Below are 16,609 nucleotides of genomic sequence, written 5' to 3'. Positions count from 1 at the left end.
AGCAGTTGATTTACAAAATCCAGTAATAGTAAATACTGTGAATAAATGGATCTTATTTTTTCAAACTGATTAAAAAAAAAAAAGTATTTCTGAAAGAATACAGGTAAATTCATCAAAATGTAATGTTTTCTTCCTTTTAAGGCACATTGGAACAAATAAAGGGAACATATATATTTCAGTAGCATTTGCCTGTCTTCAGGCTTTCTTAAATAATTAAATACTTACTTGACTCTGTTTCTTCTGTGTTTGTCTTTAGCTTTCCATTTACTGCAGCAAGAGTGGCCATACCATTGATTTGAGTAGCGGAATGAATCAAGGTTGCTTTACATCCTCCAGAGCCATTGCCTTGTAGCAAGAAATAATATCGGCAAGATTCTCCTTTCAGTTCAATTTCTGGAACTTAAAAAAGAATTTAAATTAAATTAAAAGAAAAAAGAAACACAACGAGGACATAAGATGCCTTCTTATGGGTGTTCTACAGTTTAAAACAAGCCATAACACCTCATCAAAATTCTTTAGCTTGCTCTCTTTTGTGAGAAATCTCACTAACTAAATCTCTCTAAGCTTTTTAGAAGACACACTATGCATAGACTGTACTTACCTTTAAAAAAAAAAAAATGTTTTTTTTGGGGGGACAGAACGCAAATTAAACAAGCTACAGAAGCAGAGATGAGTTAGATTACATTGCTGGCTTTAAGCACATTACCTGCACAGAACTTCTTTAAATGCAACATAGGCCAGCTTCCTACTGGAGGCTACAAAGTACATCTGGCAACTGAAACCATCAACCAAAATAAGGTTTTTAACAGAGCTTAGTAAAAGGCAACTCCCCTGCAAAGATATATTGTTCTGTAGTAGAAATGTGGTGTTGGGGAAACAGTGTGCCACATACGCAATGATAGAGTAGGGTATTTAAAAGGTGCATTTCTGCATATGCAGATTGAAACGATAGTACGTGTTCTCTGAAAGAACATACATCTGTAGAAGAAAGGAAATAACGTACGCCTTCTTTCCAATAAAGTTATTCATTTGTAAGTTTCACCCACTGCTTTACATTTCTCATGCAGTCTATGCACAAATAAACACATTTTATTTTTATACACAGGCATACACTAATTACTTTTTAAAATAAATTCATGTAGGACTTGACAACATTAAAAGGATGTTTTTGTGATCTTTTGATGAAAAAAATGATGGCATATTAGTAATGTAGAGATTGAGAGAATGAAAACTTCTCAGTGTACTAAGTTTTAAAGTTCAAAACAAATTCCTAAAATATCTGCAGTACTGTCTCAACAAATAACTAAAGAAGAGGTCGAAGCTTATTATTATATACTTCTGTTAGTAACAAACAGAAAACTTTCCACTATGTAAGCTAGAGAGGGAATGGAACAGAGAAGTCCCTCTACCAGAATATATAAATCAAAGAAAGAAAAGAAGAAAAACAAAAACAGAACTTCACTATAGTCCTGTTCTTCACTCCCCTAGTCATTTAAATATTTCTCTTTCCAGGTTGTCTTGGCATCTGAAAAGTTGATTCCTCATGGGAAAGTTTTTTTTTTTTTATTCCTCATTTTAATCTGAATGGATATTTGAGAACTAAAAACATGAAGAATTACACCTCCCACAGATTGGAAAGATTACTGTTCACAAATCCTTAATATAGTCAGATTAGTGGCAACCACTAGAAAAGAGTTTTCAACTTACCGAATGAATATGTTTAAATGTGCATGTTTTTCCTCCTACTTAAGATTTTGCTCTAGAAGCTTAATGTGCAGAGATTAGTTTGATCTATAAACCACCAGCACCCAATCCATAGAATTTAATTCCTTGCTTTATTATTCTGCTCTTCCTAATTCCTCTTAATTTGTTTCCTGTCCCCAGACCTCCAAGAAAATCAGCCTTTGCCAGCCATCCACATCTATTTGTTGCAAATTCTACCTTTGGTTGCCAATAGAAGAGGTCACAGCTGCTTGGAAAATGTGAATTATGTATTAGAAGACCACAAAAGCACGTAAGAAGGCAGAATGCTACAACTTATCCTGTCTTAGATAAGTACTTTAAGCATTGGGCTATCACCAAGCTTCTATTCAGCCTGATGAACCTAAGTCACTACTTGTACAATGTCTCCACTTGCAGGGCAGCATGCAGTAGATTCTCACCTAAAATACTGGATGATTAAGAAACTCCATCCAACCTTGATCTGCACTGATTCTGTTCTCTCACTTCCTGAATGAAATTTCTAACCACTAGCATGCTGTGTAATAGGAATTGGCTTCCCTCATTATACCCCACTGAGGAAGAAGCAGCCTCAGATTCTCAAAGCACTATATTAGACACATTGGGTCTCAGGTGAATGGAGGCATCCAGCCTTTCCTGATGTTCTGTATTTTCCCTGGAAGAGACTGAAATTAAATGCAGGTGCACTTAAGAACCTCTGGAACTGAGATGAGAAGCACTTAAATGAAGTGCATTGGATTTCCACCTGCAGAAGCACCATCTGTGCCCACAGGTTGTACAATCACCTCAGAAAAAGCATGTGGAAGCAGGATCTTAACTGATGGACGAGACACAGAGATGGTTTAAAGGAAATGCATTGATTCCCTACAGCTCACCACAATGTTATTTTCAATTTTCCTCTGCAACTGGTATGCATAGGCCAACACACATTCACCAAAAACTTTTGGGCAAAGATCACAATCACTGACTTAATTTCATTGGAGAAAAAAAAGGAAACCCAACTTTATAGAATATATACATTTTAAACGCATATACACATAAAATATACTTGTAGCTGTCTTTGTTTCACTCACCAGTAATGTTCTTAGGTTTCCTAGCCATATATTCCTTCCATTTCTTTGTACTCAGCTGGGCAGGGGATGGGATCACTATACTGCTTACATTACATGGCAATGCAAATAAAGCTCCCACCTAAATAATGACAGCAAATATAAGACAAGCAATATTACTGAAGCCTACTTTATATTTCATTTTGAGCCACTAATTTGGCACTGTTTCAATTGTACTTCAATTAAAAGAGAAGCCTGTTTATTCAATGCTTCTTTTATTCACATCAATGGAGATGGAATACCATCTGACACATAAGCTGTAAAAACTGCTTGTTTTTGCTCCAATTGAGAGAAAACTAACTGTTGAATCACTTATTTTATATATATAAAAATACTATTTATGACATTAGTATCAGTATTTTCACATTGCAAGCAGTTTTGATTAGCACAGATTTATTTCATAAACATTACAAAACTTTCTTTACATTGTTATAAGCATTCAGGAAGAACATTTTAAAACTAGTATTGTAGCTATGAATAATACTCTAATATCTGGAAGAAAAAGGTAGGCTTGTAAATGTTTCAAGAGTTCTTATACAAAATGAGAGTAGAAATGCAGAATGCACATACAAAATGAGAAATCTTACTATTTCAGACTGCTTTTTCATTTTATAAGCTGCGTGAAGAACTGTCTTTTGCTAAAAAGCAACTGAATTATTATAACATGGAAATATCTGTCATAGCATGAATAAAACTAACAACATATTTTGGAAGATTGAAACCTCGCTGAGTTAAAGAAAAATCATTCAATGGACTTACGAATTGTCAGGACCTGTACAGCATGTACTTTTAAGTCATTTGCCTTTAGTATACTGAAAGAGCCCACTTAGAGATGAGGTATTAATATATTATTTCTGTATCTTTTACGAGTAATACATAAGTCTTTGTTTTCCTGCTAAACTTACATAAAACAAAACTTTACCTTCCCAGATAGAGAAGAAATCTGATCTAAAAGCAATGCGGATGTCTTCTTGATATTCTTTCTTGACAGGCTCCTGAACAGAATAGGTTAAGGAAGGAAGCTTAACTTCACAACGAACTGTATGCATTTGTATTTTATAAACCATGTTACCATCTTATTTCAAGTAAGGACTGTAAAAATATAATATTTAATACTTAGTACCACAAAATATATTAAGCTCACCCTTCCAGACAAAACAGTACACTTGGAGATGCTTGAAATATATGATGAAATATACTAGTGACACCTCTCATATAAGCAGACATTAACAAATAGTTGTATTTGTTTTCCAGTACAAAAAAGACAGGGATCTCCTGGAAACAGTCTAGTGGAGGGCAACAAAGATGATATGGGGGCCTCAATCATTTCCCCTATGAGGAAAGGCTGAGAGACCTGGGTCTGATCAGCCTTGAGAAAAGAAGACTGAGAGGGGAGCTTATCAATGTTTACAAATATCTTAAGTGTGGGAGATGAAAGGATTTGGCCAACCTTTTCAGTGGTTTGTGGGGACAGGACAAGGGGCAATGGCCACAAAATGGAGCACAGGAAGCTCTGCACCAACATGCGAAAGAATTTCTTCACGGTGAGGGTGACGGAGCACTGGGACAGGCTGCCCAGGGAGGTTGTGGAGTCTCCTTCTGTCTCCTTCTCTGGAAATACTCAAGGCCCGTCTGGACACCTACCTGGGCAATCTGCTCTAGGGAGCCTGCTTTGGGTTGGACCTGCTGATCTCTTGAGGTCCCTTCCAACCCCTACAATTCTGTGATATATTCAAGTTATATATTGGCAGGGTCATACAAGCTAAGCTACTATTGTAACATCAAGACTAGTACCCGAAGTTTCAAACCAATATGAATACACTTTGAAATCCCTGCAGTATACATAACTCAAACCAAAATTCCTCTGCCATACCTTGCCTCAGATTCTGCAGATTCTGCTTAGGGTTTTTTGAACTTACACACCAATAAATATTTCTGTTCTTACCCACAAATAGCATATCCATCAGTAGACAAATTATATGTGCAATAAAATAAAAACAAAAGCTGGTTATTGTTTGTGTACTTTACATTTCAACATAAAGAAATCTACTTATGAAGACACAATATATGACTATTTCAGCAGGCTGGTATGAAATGAATCCTTGCTACTCCTCATGTGTTGTTTAGATAGTTAGATAGCGATCATATTCTTTTTGCTATAAACCATTAGTAGGTTAGAACTTTTTTTTTTTAAAAAAAAAAAAAAGGATACAGCTCAAATTCCAGATCTGATACAAAAAAGGACGGTAGTTCAGAGAGGACAACCATCTGTAGAAATTCTAACGCAGGACCATAGTAATGAAAAACCTGAAAAGAGATTAAATACAGAATCTATAAGACTATACGTGACATGATCTCAGTAAAACTTTCTCATATGTTTTGCTGGACACGTGTCTTACAGGTACATCTGAAAAAACGTGTAAAGGAATAAAAAGAGAAATAATTCATAATACCATGCTAAATAATTATATAAAAACAGGGAAGGTATTTAATTCTACTTAATAATACTTGCTTCTTAGAATTCCAACCCTGTGCATCACACAGGTTGTTACTCTTACCCAAATTCAAAGAAAAACAAAATCTATCGGGACCAGTTAAATGCAATCCCAAATGCACATATTTTAACAGTGAAAATAATAGTCTGTTAACTGATGTCAGTTTTCATAAACAAGAATTTTTGTTTTCATCAACAAATGCAGAGTTCCCATTATATTTCTACTTCCAGGGGAAAACATGAAGAAGTAACAGTAATTTCCAAAAATCGTGTAGTTCCAAAATGATATCCAAAAGTTTAAATAAATACAGAATTCAAATATTATTTACATATTTTAAGCATTAAGATTGAATAAAGTTTAAATTTCTACTTTAAAGTAATTTTGTTATCACATTACTTAAGAGCAAACACATTTTTAAGGACCCATTTTATGAACACGCGTTAACAAAAGAAGTATTCCTCAACCTTATGCAATCCCTACTTTCACGTTTAATTTTCAGTTACTAATTTTCTCAGGAAGGTAAATCAGACGAATTCTGGTGGCTCAAAGAGCCACCAAGAATAAGACATACCTCTGGCAAAGCATCAGTATTCCTATATTGCTGCTCTTTTTCAAGAGCAAAGCAAGAATTTAAATGTGAAGTGCTGAATGGCTTTACTGAAGTGCTCTTCATACAAAATTCTGGAAACCTGACTTCTGATGCAAACTGAAAAAGACAATAAAATTTAGCCAGTTACTTATATTATTAAACAACTACTATTAGATTTCTTTTCACCTTAACTGCAAAATTAGGTAAAAAAAAAATGGATTTAGGTAACCAACTACTATATCCAAAACCTCAACACGAGAAGTGTAAACAAAGTCTTTCAGAATCACAAGCCTTTCTGCCTTTGCAGAAGCACTAGATATGTTCTTGCAACAATGACTTATGGAGCTATATGATAATGATTTGTGATAGAAACAAAAAATAAAATCTAATTTTGAACAAGAAGTTCTAAGGCAAATATTTCAGACGAGAATGCCTGAAGTTCACATTTAGATGCCTTAATATCATTTATCCTTTTACCAAGCAAAAAAGCATATTTTTCCTCCCACTACTCAGATACATTGAACCAAGTATTTACAAACGTAATGTCTTTAAATTAAATTTGCAAAACCAAATTTGAATTAACATATAAAATGCAGTGTACTACACATGGTATAAATGATATACAAAGATGCTTTAAAAAAAGTTTTTTTCACCTTTCTTTCCCATATCTGAATCTTTCCCCTCCAGAGTTCTTTGAAATCAATAATATTCATGACATTATCTGAAGATACAAAGTCTGCCGATAGGTAGTCTGCAATCTTTTGCCAGCTATTGGAAAAATAAATAAAAAGAGAATTAATCTTCCTGAATTTAACATTACATATTATCATGCAGTGCAATTTGATGGAATCCTGGTTCAGACTGTAAGTGAATTGTTCGTATCCTTCATGAACGTGGCAGCAAAGAACTTTGTCAGACAACTAAAACCTCTTGCAATGGCAAGCTGTAGGCATGACAGAGTAAGGCTGGCTGCCAGAAGCTGAAGCAGAGTTAGGTAGCCATCACTGGGGCTAATACTGGTCCATCTAGGTGGTTTTTAGTTAGCCTTATAAGTAAAGAGGTGTCTGCAGTATAATTATTAGCCAAATGCTGGGAGAAGGAGGGAGGGAAGGAGGGAGAGAAAATAGCCAGCACCCATAGGTCCCCTTAGCTTTATCTTTTGTGAGAAACATCAGCACCAGCAACACAACAGGAAAAGAAAGTACAAATTTTCATCAGAGAAACTGAATGCTCAAATAGCCTCATTTTACATAAAAGGCAGCAGAAAAAAAAAGAAGTTCAGTCAAAAGCTGGCTGCACAGAAAGACATCTCTGAGCACTGAGGTGAAGCATTTATAGAAGTCACTGCAATCACTTTATCTTCTTCCATATATATTAGGAAGCACTGTGTTGGTGGTATACTACCGATTCTTATCAAGGACCAAGCATTCAATTGTTTCATTTAATCAGTTTTGTTAATTTAAGATTAAGCTCTACCACATAATCTGCGAAGCAGACTTGAATCTTTTGGGTGGAAGAAAAAAAGGTGGACAAGGCCTTGCCAAGTTATTAAACACCCACACAATGCTTTACTGCACGGGAGAAAAAAAAAACAAACAACCATGGTTTACATCAGACACATCATGGCCTACTTATATCATTCAGGAGAGGACAGGAAGAGATTAACTTCTATTTGACTTAATTTCAAGTTGAGTAGTTTCAGGGTTAAAAGACTCCTCAGAAGCATACAGGAAGTAATTGAACATTTATATATCACTTTTCAAGAAGAGACATGACAGGCACCTTTTTTTTCTGCCTCCCCCAACTTTCTCCACTAAATGTTATACCAAAGGTTAGCAGTTTGAAGTCAGACCAGCAGATTTATACATTTGTTTTTACAAAAATTTGAAAACTATAGCCAATGCAATTTCATGCATAGCACGGTACGTCAAACCTTCAAAGCAGAGCACACACACTGAAGACATTAGTGATTTAAAGGAAAGTGAAAGACTTATTTTCTGCTCTCATCAGAACAGGTACTTGGGTTTTTTGCTTGCCTCTGCTGTTAGGACATGCGTTTACAATAAATCAGTATCAGCAATTCCTCTCCTCAAACAATAATAGAAGACAAATCTATGTATTTGCAAAGAATATATGTGAAGTACTAAATACGTTTCAGTGTTTTCTTTTAAAATATCCAAACACAAAACAAGAGTGACCTTGTTTGTAGACCTAAAATGAACAGCATACCCTTTAGAGTCATTTGCTGCAATGGTGATTTGCGCAGAGTGCCATTCTTTCAGGTGTTTCAGGGCACCAATAGCAGGTAAGCAGTCTTTTAACTTGGGTGCATCTCGCTCTACTGCCTGTAGTATCACATCAACCATTGCTCTTCCTGTAAAAACAGTTATTTATGACTTAAAGTATCATTATTCAGTAAACGATTCAGTCATTAGAAGATAGAAAAATAATGATTATCATTGACTGAAGTGAAATGGGTTTAAAGATCAACTTCATCTACTTTTGGCAATATTTAAAACACTTTTCACACATTTTTAGCTCATCTTTGTTCCTCTTGAATTAGCACAAAATACAATTAAATATTTTGTCATTCACTCACTCACAGCAGTTCCTTCTTTCCTTTCTTACTGAAACCTGTACTGATTAGAGTCCTGTCTCCAGTACAATTGTGCTGTTTACCTCCTTTCAACACTTCTAAATAGCTTATTTCTCATTCTTTCCACGTTCAGTTTCTTTGCTATTCTAACTCAACTACTGCAACATTACTTAACCCAAACACAAAAGGTGATACCCATCTCCAGTTTACAAAATCTGAATCCAATGTTTCTCATCTATTTTCCTTCACAACTTCTTGGCTCTCACCTGCTAACAATCAGCTGTAACATCTACACTTTCAATTTTATTTTATTTCTTTAGATAAAAAACTTCTGATGGTTGCCTGTTGAATTTTGCTTATTGTCTATTACTACTTCAGTGCCATTTCATATGGAAAAAAACATTACATAAATAACTACCTTAATCATGATTGAAATGTAGTCTTCCAAAAAAAAAGAATCAGCAAACTACTTCCTAAACTGATCTGCAAGGCCAATCACGCTCAAGTTCCTTAAACTACTTGCAAGATCTGCAAACAAGTTAATTCAACCAAACTAATATCCTCTGTTTTTTCTTGTGTGTGTGTGTCTTTTTGTTTTGTTTTTCCATTTGACTATGACTTTACCAGCTGAATTCTTAGACAAACAACTAACAAGATAAATTCCAAATTAGATTGCTCTTTTAAAAAAGGTTACCTGGGGCAGGCAACTTGTCAGCTAACTGATGCAGGCTTTCTGCAGCTTCATCATAAATGCTGAAAATGAAGAACACCATAGTTGGAAACTAAATATAAACAGTCATTTAGAAAGAAGTTACAAGTAACGAATGCTAACTGATGTAAATAACTTATCTTTAAAATTCAGCACAGACTTAATACTAGGCAATGAACTATACTTATCTCCCCTTTTACTGAGGCAGAAATAAATTCAAAACAATCTGCAGTAAAATTTGAAGTAGGATTTCAGACAGCCTGCTTTCCCTTAGCAAGAGAAAACTATCAGATGTTAGAATAATTGTTCTGTTATTCTATAAAAATCATTTGTAGCTAAAAAGAAACAACAATTAAAGCTATGTTAAACAAAGAAATATCTTCAGTAGTAGGAGTGGATTGTTCATAGTTAACTATATGCTTGGTAATAACTTTTACTGGTTGAATTTTCTCAATTCCCTTGGGTTATTACTGTTAAATGTCAGCTCACTATACTTGCAATAAAGATAACAATATGCATACTCAGTCATAGACAGTGACTCCCTACTGTTATTGTCTTCTTCCTCAAAATTATGTATGGCTCCCAGACATTCATCAATACTTGTTTGGAGAGAGTCTTCATTATTCTGTGTGTCGGAATTTATTTCCTCCCAGTCAGAACTGCAGAACTAATAAAGCAAGAAGAATTTGGAACACTACAGTTTTAACTTGCACTAGGCAGAGAACTGTGGAACTTACATTATGAAAAAAATATTTCTTACCTGATAATAACCACATATAACATGACTTGCAAAATACCATTTCCTTATGCCTGGGATACCAGCCAATGAACATGCTGAAAAGAGACACAACAAGGATTTAAAATAATCAATCCACTACAAACTAAATGTACTAAAGCAGATCTTCAGAACTCCATTTTAAGATGATAAAATGATTTAATAAATTCTCATGGTGTGGGGTTCTGAATTGCTATCCAACAGAAGCAAGAATGCTTCCACTGAAAAAAACATAGATCACAGGAGTAACAAAAATCATAGGCATGAAAATATCAAGCTGCACGCTGACATGAGAAACAAGCCCTTTTCTACTCTCAGTCAGTCTTAAAATAGATTGAAATTTGTCATCCTTTCAAAACACTTGTCTTTCATTTCCAGTGCCTGGTATATTTAATCATCTGCTAACAACTGAGCTGCTAAAGGAAAATCAGTTCACCATAGAAATGGTAGCAGCAAGAGCAAAAGAAACTGGATTTCCTCAAGTTTCTGATTTGTTTCATGTAAATAATAAATTTGCCTAGGCCAATTCCTTGACAACATTTGGCATATATTACTATGCTTACCTGGGAATGTTCTTGCATCTGTGTTTGTAGATGAATTACAGTTTTCTTTCAGAAGTTTATAAACGTTTGCAGCAGTCACAGCTGGAAAAAGAAGATTTTCTTAAATCCTCTGACTTCCAGAAGGTAAATCTCGCTTATTGCAAATGCGGTTTAAAGTTCAGTTTAACATGAAAAGTTTTGTTTAAAACAAGTGTCAAGTACAGATTTGCAGGAGTCTAAAAAGACTAATATAAAGTTCTAGTTAAACTACTGGATATATAGATTTACAAGCTGATGAAATGGGCTGATAAGAACCTCATGAAGTTCAGCAAGAAGTGCAAAGAACTGCACCCAGGAATATACAACCCTGGGCACCAGGAAATGCTGGGGGGCAGAAAAGGACCTGGGGGTCTTGGTGGACACTGTATTGACCATGAGCCAGCAGCGTGCCCTTGCAGCTAAGAAGGCTAATGGAATTCTTGGCTGCACTAGGCAAGCACCATCAGCAGGCCAAGGGAGGTGATCAGCACTGGGGAGGTTGCACCAGGACTGCTGTGACCAGACCTGTGCTAACTGGTACAAGAGAGACCTGGACGTACTGGGAAAAGTCCAGTGGAGGGGCACAAAGATGAGGCTGGAGCCATCCCTTCTACAAGGAAAGGCTGAGATAGTTGGGACCATTCAACCTAGACAAGAAAAGGCTGTGGGAAGATCTTATCGCGATATATCAGTATCTGAAAGGAGGGTGCAAAGAAGACAGAGCCCAGCTCTTTTCAATGGTGCCCAGTGGCAGGACAAGAGGCAATGGGCACAAACTGGAACATTGGAAGTTCCCCTGAACATCAGGAAGCATTTCTGTGCTGTGTGGGTGATCAAGCACTGGCACAGGTTGCTCAGAGAGGCTGTGGTGTCTCCACCTTAGTGATCCTCAAAAGCCACCTGGACGTGGTCCTGGGCACCCTGCTCTGGGTGTCTCTGCCTGAGCTGGGGTGGGACCAGGTGGACCCCCAGAGGGCCCTGCCAGCCTCAACCATCCCATGATATCTCTGAAATCTTCTAGTTAGCTAACATCAGTGTTTTAGCAAAACTCAAATAACCTAAGCTTCTGAAGGCTAAAGTCGTTAAAGCCTTCTATTCTGAAAGGAAAAGATTTTTATCAAGGTAATAATCATGAAAACAGACTTGCACACAGACCATAGACCAGAAAGCATAAAGAAAAAGTCTTCGAGAACAACCCCCGAGGCGTTTGAGGCAGGGGCATCGCTTAACCGGGTGAAAGCACACGAACTTAAGGAACATATCTCTCGGACACACACCTACGTGCCCCAGGAGAGCCGTACCGAGGCTAATTCCCCCTCTCCAGCCCCCACGATGGAGGCTCCCGCTCCGTGCCCTGCCCCGCGTCCCCCCCCTCTTCGGCGGCAGCCCCCGTTCAGCATCGCCCCCTTGATGCAGCGCTACCTGCAGCGGGCTCCGCACCGCCCTCAGCCCTGCGCTCCCCCCAGCTGAGGAGCAGCACGTAGCGGTCCATGGCCGGCCGAGGACGGGCAGGGAGAAGGAGACGGAGGAGCCGCCGCCACCATCAGGGCTCCGAGCAGCCCGCGCTGCCCGCCCCTGCACCGCCCCTCGCAGGGCGATGTTTCCGCTTCCCGGGGCCGATGGGCTCTGTTTCCCTTCCCCTTGAGCCGCAGCGGCCATGGCCAGTTACACCAAGGCTGCCCAGGTGAGCGCGGGGCTGGCTCTTCAGGCGAGGGGACACCGCGGTGGCCACTGCCCTCCGTGTGGCGGCGGGCTGCTGGCGGTCGCCATTTTGTGGGGGTGAGCGGGTGCCATGGCCGGGCACTGCTCGGCTGGCCTGGGCGCTGCTGGAAGGAGCAGGCAGTGCCCGCTGTGGGGCTGCTGGGGAAGGGAAGGGGGCTGAGAGGGACAAGGCTGCCCGCTGAAGGCGTATAGGGTTGTTAGTAGGCACAGAAGTGTGTTTAGGTGTTGCTCAGGCAGCCCAGAGAAGCTGTGGATGCCCCATCCCTAGAGGTGTGCAGGGCGAAGCTGGATGGGGCTTTGGGCAGCCTGGTGTGGTGGGAGGTGCCCCTGCCCATTGCAGGGGGGTGGAACTGGGTGGGCTTTAAGGTCCCTTCCAACCCAAACCATTCAATGAACTACTCCAAGCAGCAAGTGCAGCACAGTAGGTCCTAAAGGTGCAGGAGCAGGTTGTCCCTGTGCTCCGTAAGATGAGTCAGTGGGGAAGAAGATCGTTGTGGCTGAACAGGGAACTTCTGCTGAGTGTCCAGGAGAAAAAGAGAGTTTGTGTCTGGTGGAAGAAGGGGCAGGCAACACAGGGAGAGTACAAGAAAGTTGCCAGCATGTGCAGAGAAAAAATCAGGAAGGCCAAACCACTGTACAAGCTCAACCTGGCCACTGTGCTTAAAGATAACAAAAAATGTTTTTATAAATATATTAATGGCAAGAGGAGGACCAAGGAGAATCTCCATCCTTTACTGGATGCAGGAGGGGAATGTGACTACTGAGGATAAGGAAAAGGCTGAGGTTCTTAATGCCTTCTTTGCATGTGTCTTTATTAGCCAGAGCATTTATCCTCAGGGTACTCAGCCTCCTGACCTGAAAGTCTGGGATGAGGAATAGAACACCCCGCACACACACACAGTTCAGGTGGAAACAGTTAGAGACCTGCTGCTCCGTCTGGACTGTCAGAAGTCCATGGGTCCAGATGGGATCCACCTGAGGGTGCTGAGGGAGTTGGCAGATGTGATTGCCGAGCTGCTTTCCATCATCTATCAGCAGTCATGGTCATCCAGAGAGGTCCTAGATGACTGGAGACTTGCTAATGTGACGCCCATTTATAAGAAGGGTCATAAGGACCTGAGGAACTACAGGCCTGTTGGGCTGACCTCAGTGCCGGGAAAGGTGATGGAACAGCTCATCTGGAGTGTAATCACACAATGTATGCGGGACCACCGGGGGATTAGGCCCAGTCAGCATGGGTTCATGAAAGGCAAGTCCGGCCTGACCAACCTCATCTCCTTCTGTGACCAGGTGACCCACCTGGTGGATGAGGGAAGGCTGTTGACATAGTAAACCTAGACTTCAGCAAGGCCTTTCACACAGTCTCCCATAGCATTCTCCTGGAGAAGCTGGCAGCCCATGGCTTGGACAGGTACACGCTTTGCTGGATTAAAAACTGGCTGGATGGCTTGGCCCAGAGAGTAGTGATGAACAGAGTGAAATCCAGCTGTCAAATGGCCACCTGTGGTGTTCCCCAGGGGTCGGTGTTGGGGCCCATCCTCTTTAATACCTTTATGGATGACTTGGATGAGGGAATCGAGTGCACCCTCAGTAAGTTGCATCCTGAACATGAGCCGGCTGTGTGCCCAGGTTGCCAAGAAGGCCAAGAGCATCCTGGCTTGTATCAGGAATAGTGCAGCCAGCAGGACCAGGGAGGTGATCGTCCCCCTGTACTCTGCTCTGGTGAGACTGCACCTCGAGTGCTGTGCTCAGCTTTGGGCCCCTCAGTCCCAGAAGGACATTGAGGCCCTGGAGTGTGCCCAGAGCAGGGCTACGAAGCTGGGGAAGGGCCTGGGGCACAAGTCCTGTGAGGAGCGGCTGAGGGAGCTGGGGGTGGTTGGTCTGGGGAAGAGGAGGCTCAGGGGAGGCCTCATTGCTCTCTGCAACTGCCTGAAAGGAAGCTGTGGGGAGCTGGGGGTCGGCCTCTGCTCACAGGTAACCAGTGATAGGACCAGAGGGAACGGCCTTGAGTTGTGCCAGGGGAGGTTCAGGTTGGAAATGAGGAGACATTTCTCAGAAAGAGCAGTCAGGCACTGGGACGGGTTGCCCAGGGAGGTGGTGGAGTCCCTGTCCCTGGGGGTGTTCAAGGAAAGGTTGGACGTGGTGCTTAGGGACATGGTTTAGTGGTGACATTGGCAGTAGGGGAATGGTTGGACCAGATGATTTTGGAGGGCTTTCCCAACCCTGATGATTCTATGATACAATGTCTAGCACTGTGCTCTACCCTAATGCTACATGATGGGGTGTTTTTGAATATTAGTATTTCTTATGGTGCTTAAAATGTAAAAGAATGCATTGATCAAATCAGAGAAGCTAGATTCATTTATGCTAGTGTGTTCTTTTCCTATATTAAGTACCACTTCTCTTTCTCTTTAGCAATGGGCTACTTTTGCCAGAGCTTGGTATCTCCTAGATGCAAAGATGCAACCACCAGGAAAAATAGCAGCTGCGACTGTAATCAGACTTGAAGGCAGGCATAAACCTATTTATCATGCACTAAGTGAGTATTGCAGTACACAGAAGCATTTTTAATGTATTTTTCTTTTAATTTCATTCTTAAAAAACAGTGCTTTTTACAAAGTTGCATTTTTCAGTTTGTAAATTATAAAGGGTTCAATTTCATTTCCCGTGTTTTCCTTTCATACCTCTCCAGATGTTTAGGTCATTGTCTTTACCAATCCATATAAAGCTTGTTACTAATTCGTTATTCAATTTTAGTAGCAAAATTATGATGGGATTCAGTTGCCTCAGTTGTTATTTTTTTAAGTTTGAAATGTGTTTTGTTGCACTGTTTTTACACAAAAAAATAATTCACAGTGCATGTATTGAAACACCGATGTGATTCTTGATTAGATTTTTCTGAATGCTACAGTTCAGTAGTTGTACAGCACCACAGCCCCTTGGAGCAGTTCTTCATTCTGAACAACGTGCAAAAAAGTCCTGTGTGTATGAGCCAGGAGACACAAACTGGCACACAGGAGGTTCCCTTTAAACATCAGGAAGCACTTTTGTGCTGTGCGGGTGACAGAGCACTGGCACAGGTTGCCCAGAAAGATTTTGGGGTCTCCCTCCATGGAGATACTCAAAAGCCATCTGGACATGGTCTTGGGCAGCTGGCTGTAGGTGTCCCTGCTGGAGCAGGGCTTGGACCAGATGGCTTCCGACCTCAGCCACTTTCTGACGATGAGACTAGAACCTGTCTGATTTTGAAATAGGAGACACAATTATTGATGAAAGATATTTTCTTGATTCAATGAAAAAAAACCTTGCTTATCTACTGTTTAGAAGATTCAGCACTAAAGACACCTTGCTCATGATTGATAATACCATAGTGCTTGTCTCACTGTGATGAGCATTTTATAGATAATAAATGATAATCCCTGTTCAAGAGGCTTTACTGAAACATAAAGAAGCATTAAGCTTTGCTCATACATGTCTAATGTAAACACTAAAATTATACTTGATTTGATTGTCGTAATAAAAGGTAGTATTTGTAGTTTTTGGAAGATATTTAAAAATACCCAAATACTGCTACTGCAAAACGTGCCTTATCCACAAGATGTCACTGGAGTCTAAGGATATCTAAAAAAAAAATAAAACAGATGGAGGGGAAATTCTTTTGGCTGTCCCATGGGAAAGATCTTTGATGATTTTATGTTCATGAAGTTATAAAATTCTAGAAAGCCATTTCAAGGATAACTTCATTCGGTCTAAAGTATTCTATAAATCAGTACCAAATGCATTACACCTGAGATTGATAGATTGCTACCAGTGGGAGACATTTGATACTCTTTAAGGAAGCAAAGGATGGTTGAATTTATGGTTGGTGTGCTCAGCATGTCTTTCTTTTTTCCTAAACTAACAACAAATATTTTAGCATCTGCGAGATAAGAGTTCCTTAGGCAGAATAAGATTGTGAGGCATTTTGGTTTTCTGGGTTGACAGGCACCTTTCCATAAAATCATCATTTATTTATTGTTTTGAAAAATATCTGGAACTGAAATTAAGCTGTGGGTAGGGAAAAGAAATAAATATGTTTTTATGTACGTTTATTTTCTGTTTTAGGGATAATCTTTATTTATTCTCCAAAACGTTGGACTTTTTAGATGTTGTCAGGCCTTAAAAGGTGATACAAGTCTTGTTCATGAGATTTGAATCTGAATTTTTTTGCTTTCTTCTGCACCTTCCCTTCCCTCTATTCTCTTTCCCTTGCATTCTGTCTTTGCAAACAGCTTCACAGTAAGGAACCAAAAA

The 16,609-nt window shown here is 39.6% G+C and overlaps 2 protein-coding genes across 3 annotated transcripts in view; one reads left to right on the top strand and one right to left on the bottom strand.

Moving 5' to 3' along the window:
- The window catches only part of MTBP (MDM2 binding protein), a 30,669-nt gene extending 18,509 nt beyond the window's left edge, over positions 1-12,160 (bottom strand). Inside the window, exons 1-12 of the mRNA XM_068672575.1 lie at positions 12,017-12,160; positions 10,577-10,657; positions 9,999-10,072; positions 9,760-9,905; positions 9,224-9,282; positions 8,163-8,307; positions 6,587-6,701; positions 5,916-6,050; positions 5,062-5,156; positions 3,772-3,844; positions 2,814-2,931; positions 226-399 (exon numbers count right to left, since the gene is read on the bottom strand). Of these exons, the coding sequence (XP_068528676.1) occupies positions 226-399; positions 2,814-2,931; positions 3,772-3,844; positions 5,062-5,156; positions 5,916-6,050; positions 6,587-6,701; positions 8,163-8,307; positions 9,224-9,282; positions 9,760-9,905; positions 9,999-10,072; positions 10,577-10,657; positions 12,017-12,086 (1,285 nt within the window). The 5' untranslated portion in view covers positions 12,087-12,160. The remainder of the gene's footprint in view (positions 1-225; positions 400-2,813; positions 2,932-3,771; positions 3,845-5,061; positions 5,157-5,915; positions 6,051-6,586; positions 6,702-8,162; positions 8,308-9,223; positions 9,283-9,759; positions 9,906-9,998; positions 10,073-10,576; positions 10,658-12,016) is intronic.
- The window catches only part of MRPL13 (mitochondrial ribosomal protein L13), a 32,517-nt gene continuing 28,047 nt past the window's right edge, over positions 12,140-16,609 (top strand). For both annotated transcript variants that reach the window (XM_068672578.1, XM_068672579.1), the window contains exons 1-2: positions 12,140-12,278; positions 14,732-14,855. In XM_068672578.1, coding sequence (XP_068528679.1) covers positions 12,252-12,278; positions 14,732-14,855 — 151 coding nt within the window. In that variant the 5' untranslated portion in view covers positions 12,140-12,251. The remainder of the gene's footprint in view (positions 12,279-14,731; positions 14,856-16,609) is intronic.

Source organism: Anas acuta, chromosome 2 (genome assembly GCF_963932015.1).
Source record: "Anas acuta chromosome 2, bAnaAcu1.1, whole genome shotgun sequence".
Classification (NCBI taxonomy): domain Eukaryota; kingdom Metazoa; phylum Chordata; class Aves; order Anseriformes; family Anatidae; genus Anas; species Anas acuta.
This window is presented reverse-complemented; position numbering and strand designations above follow the sequence as displayed.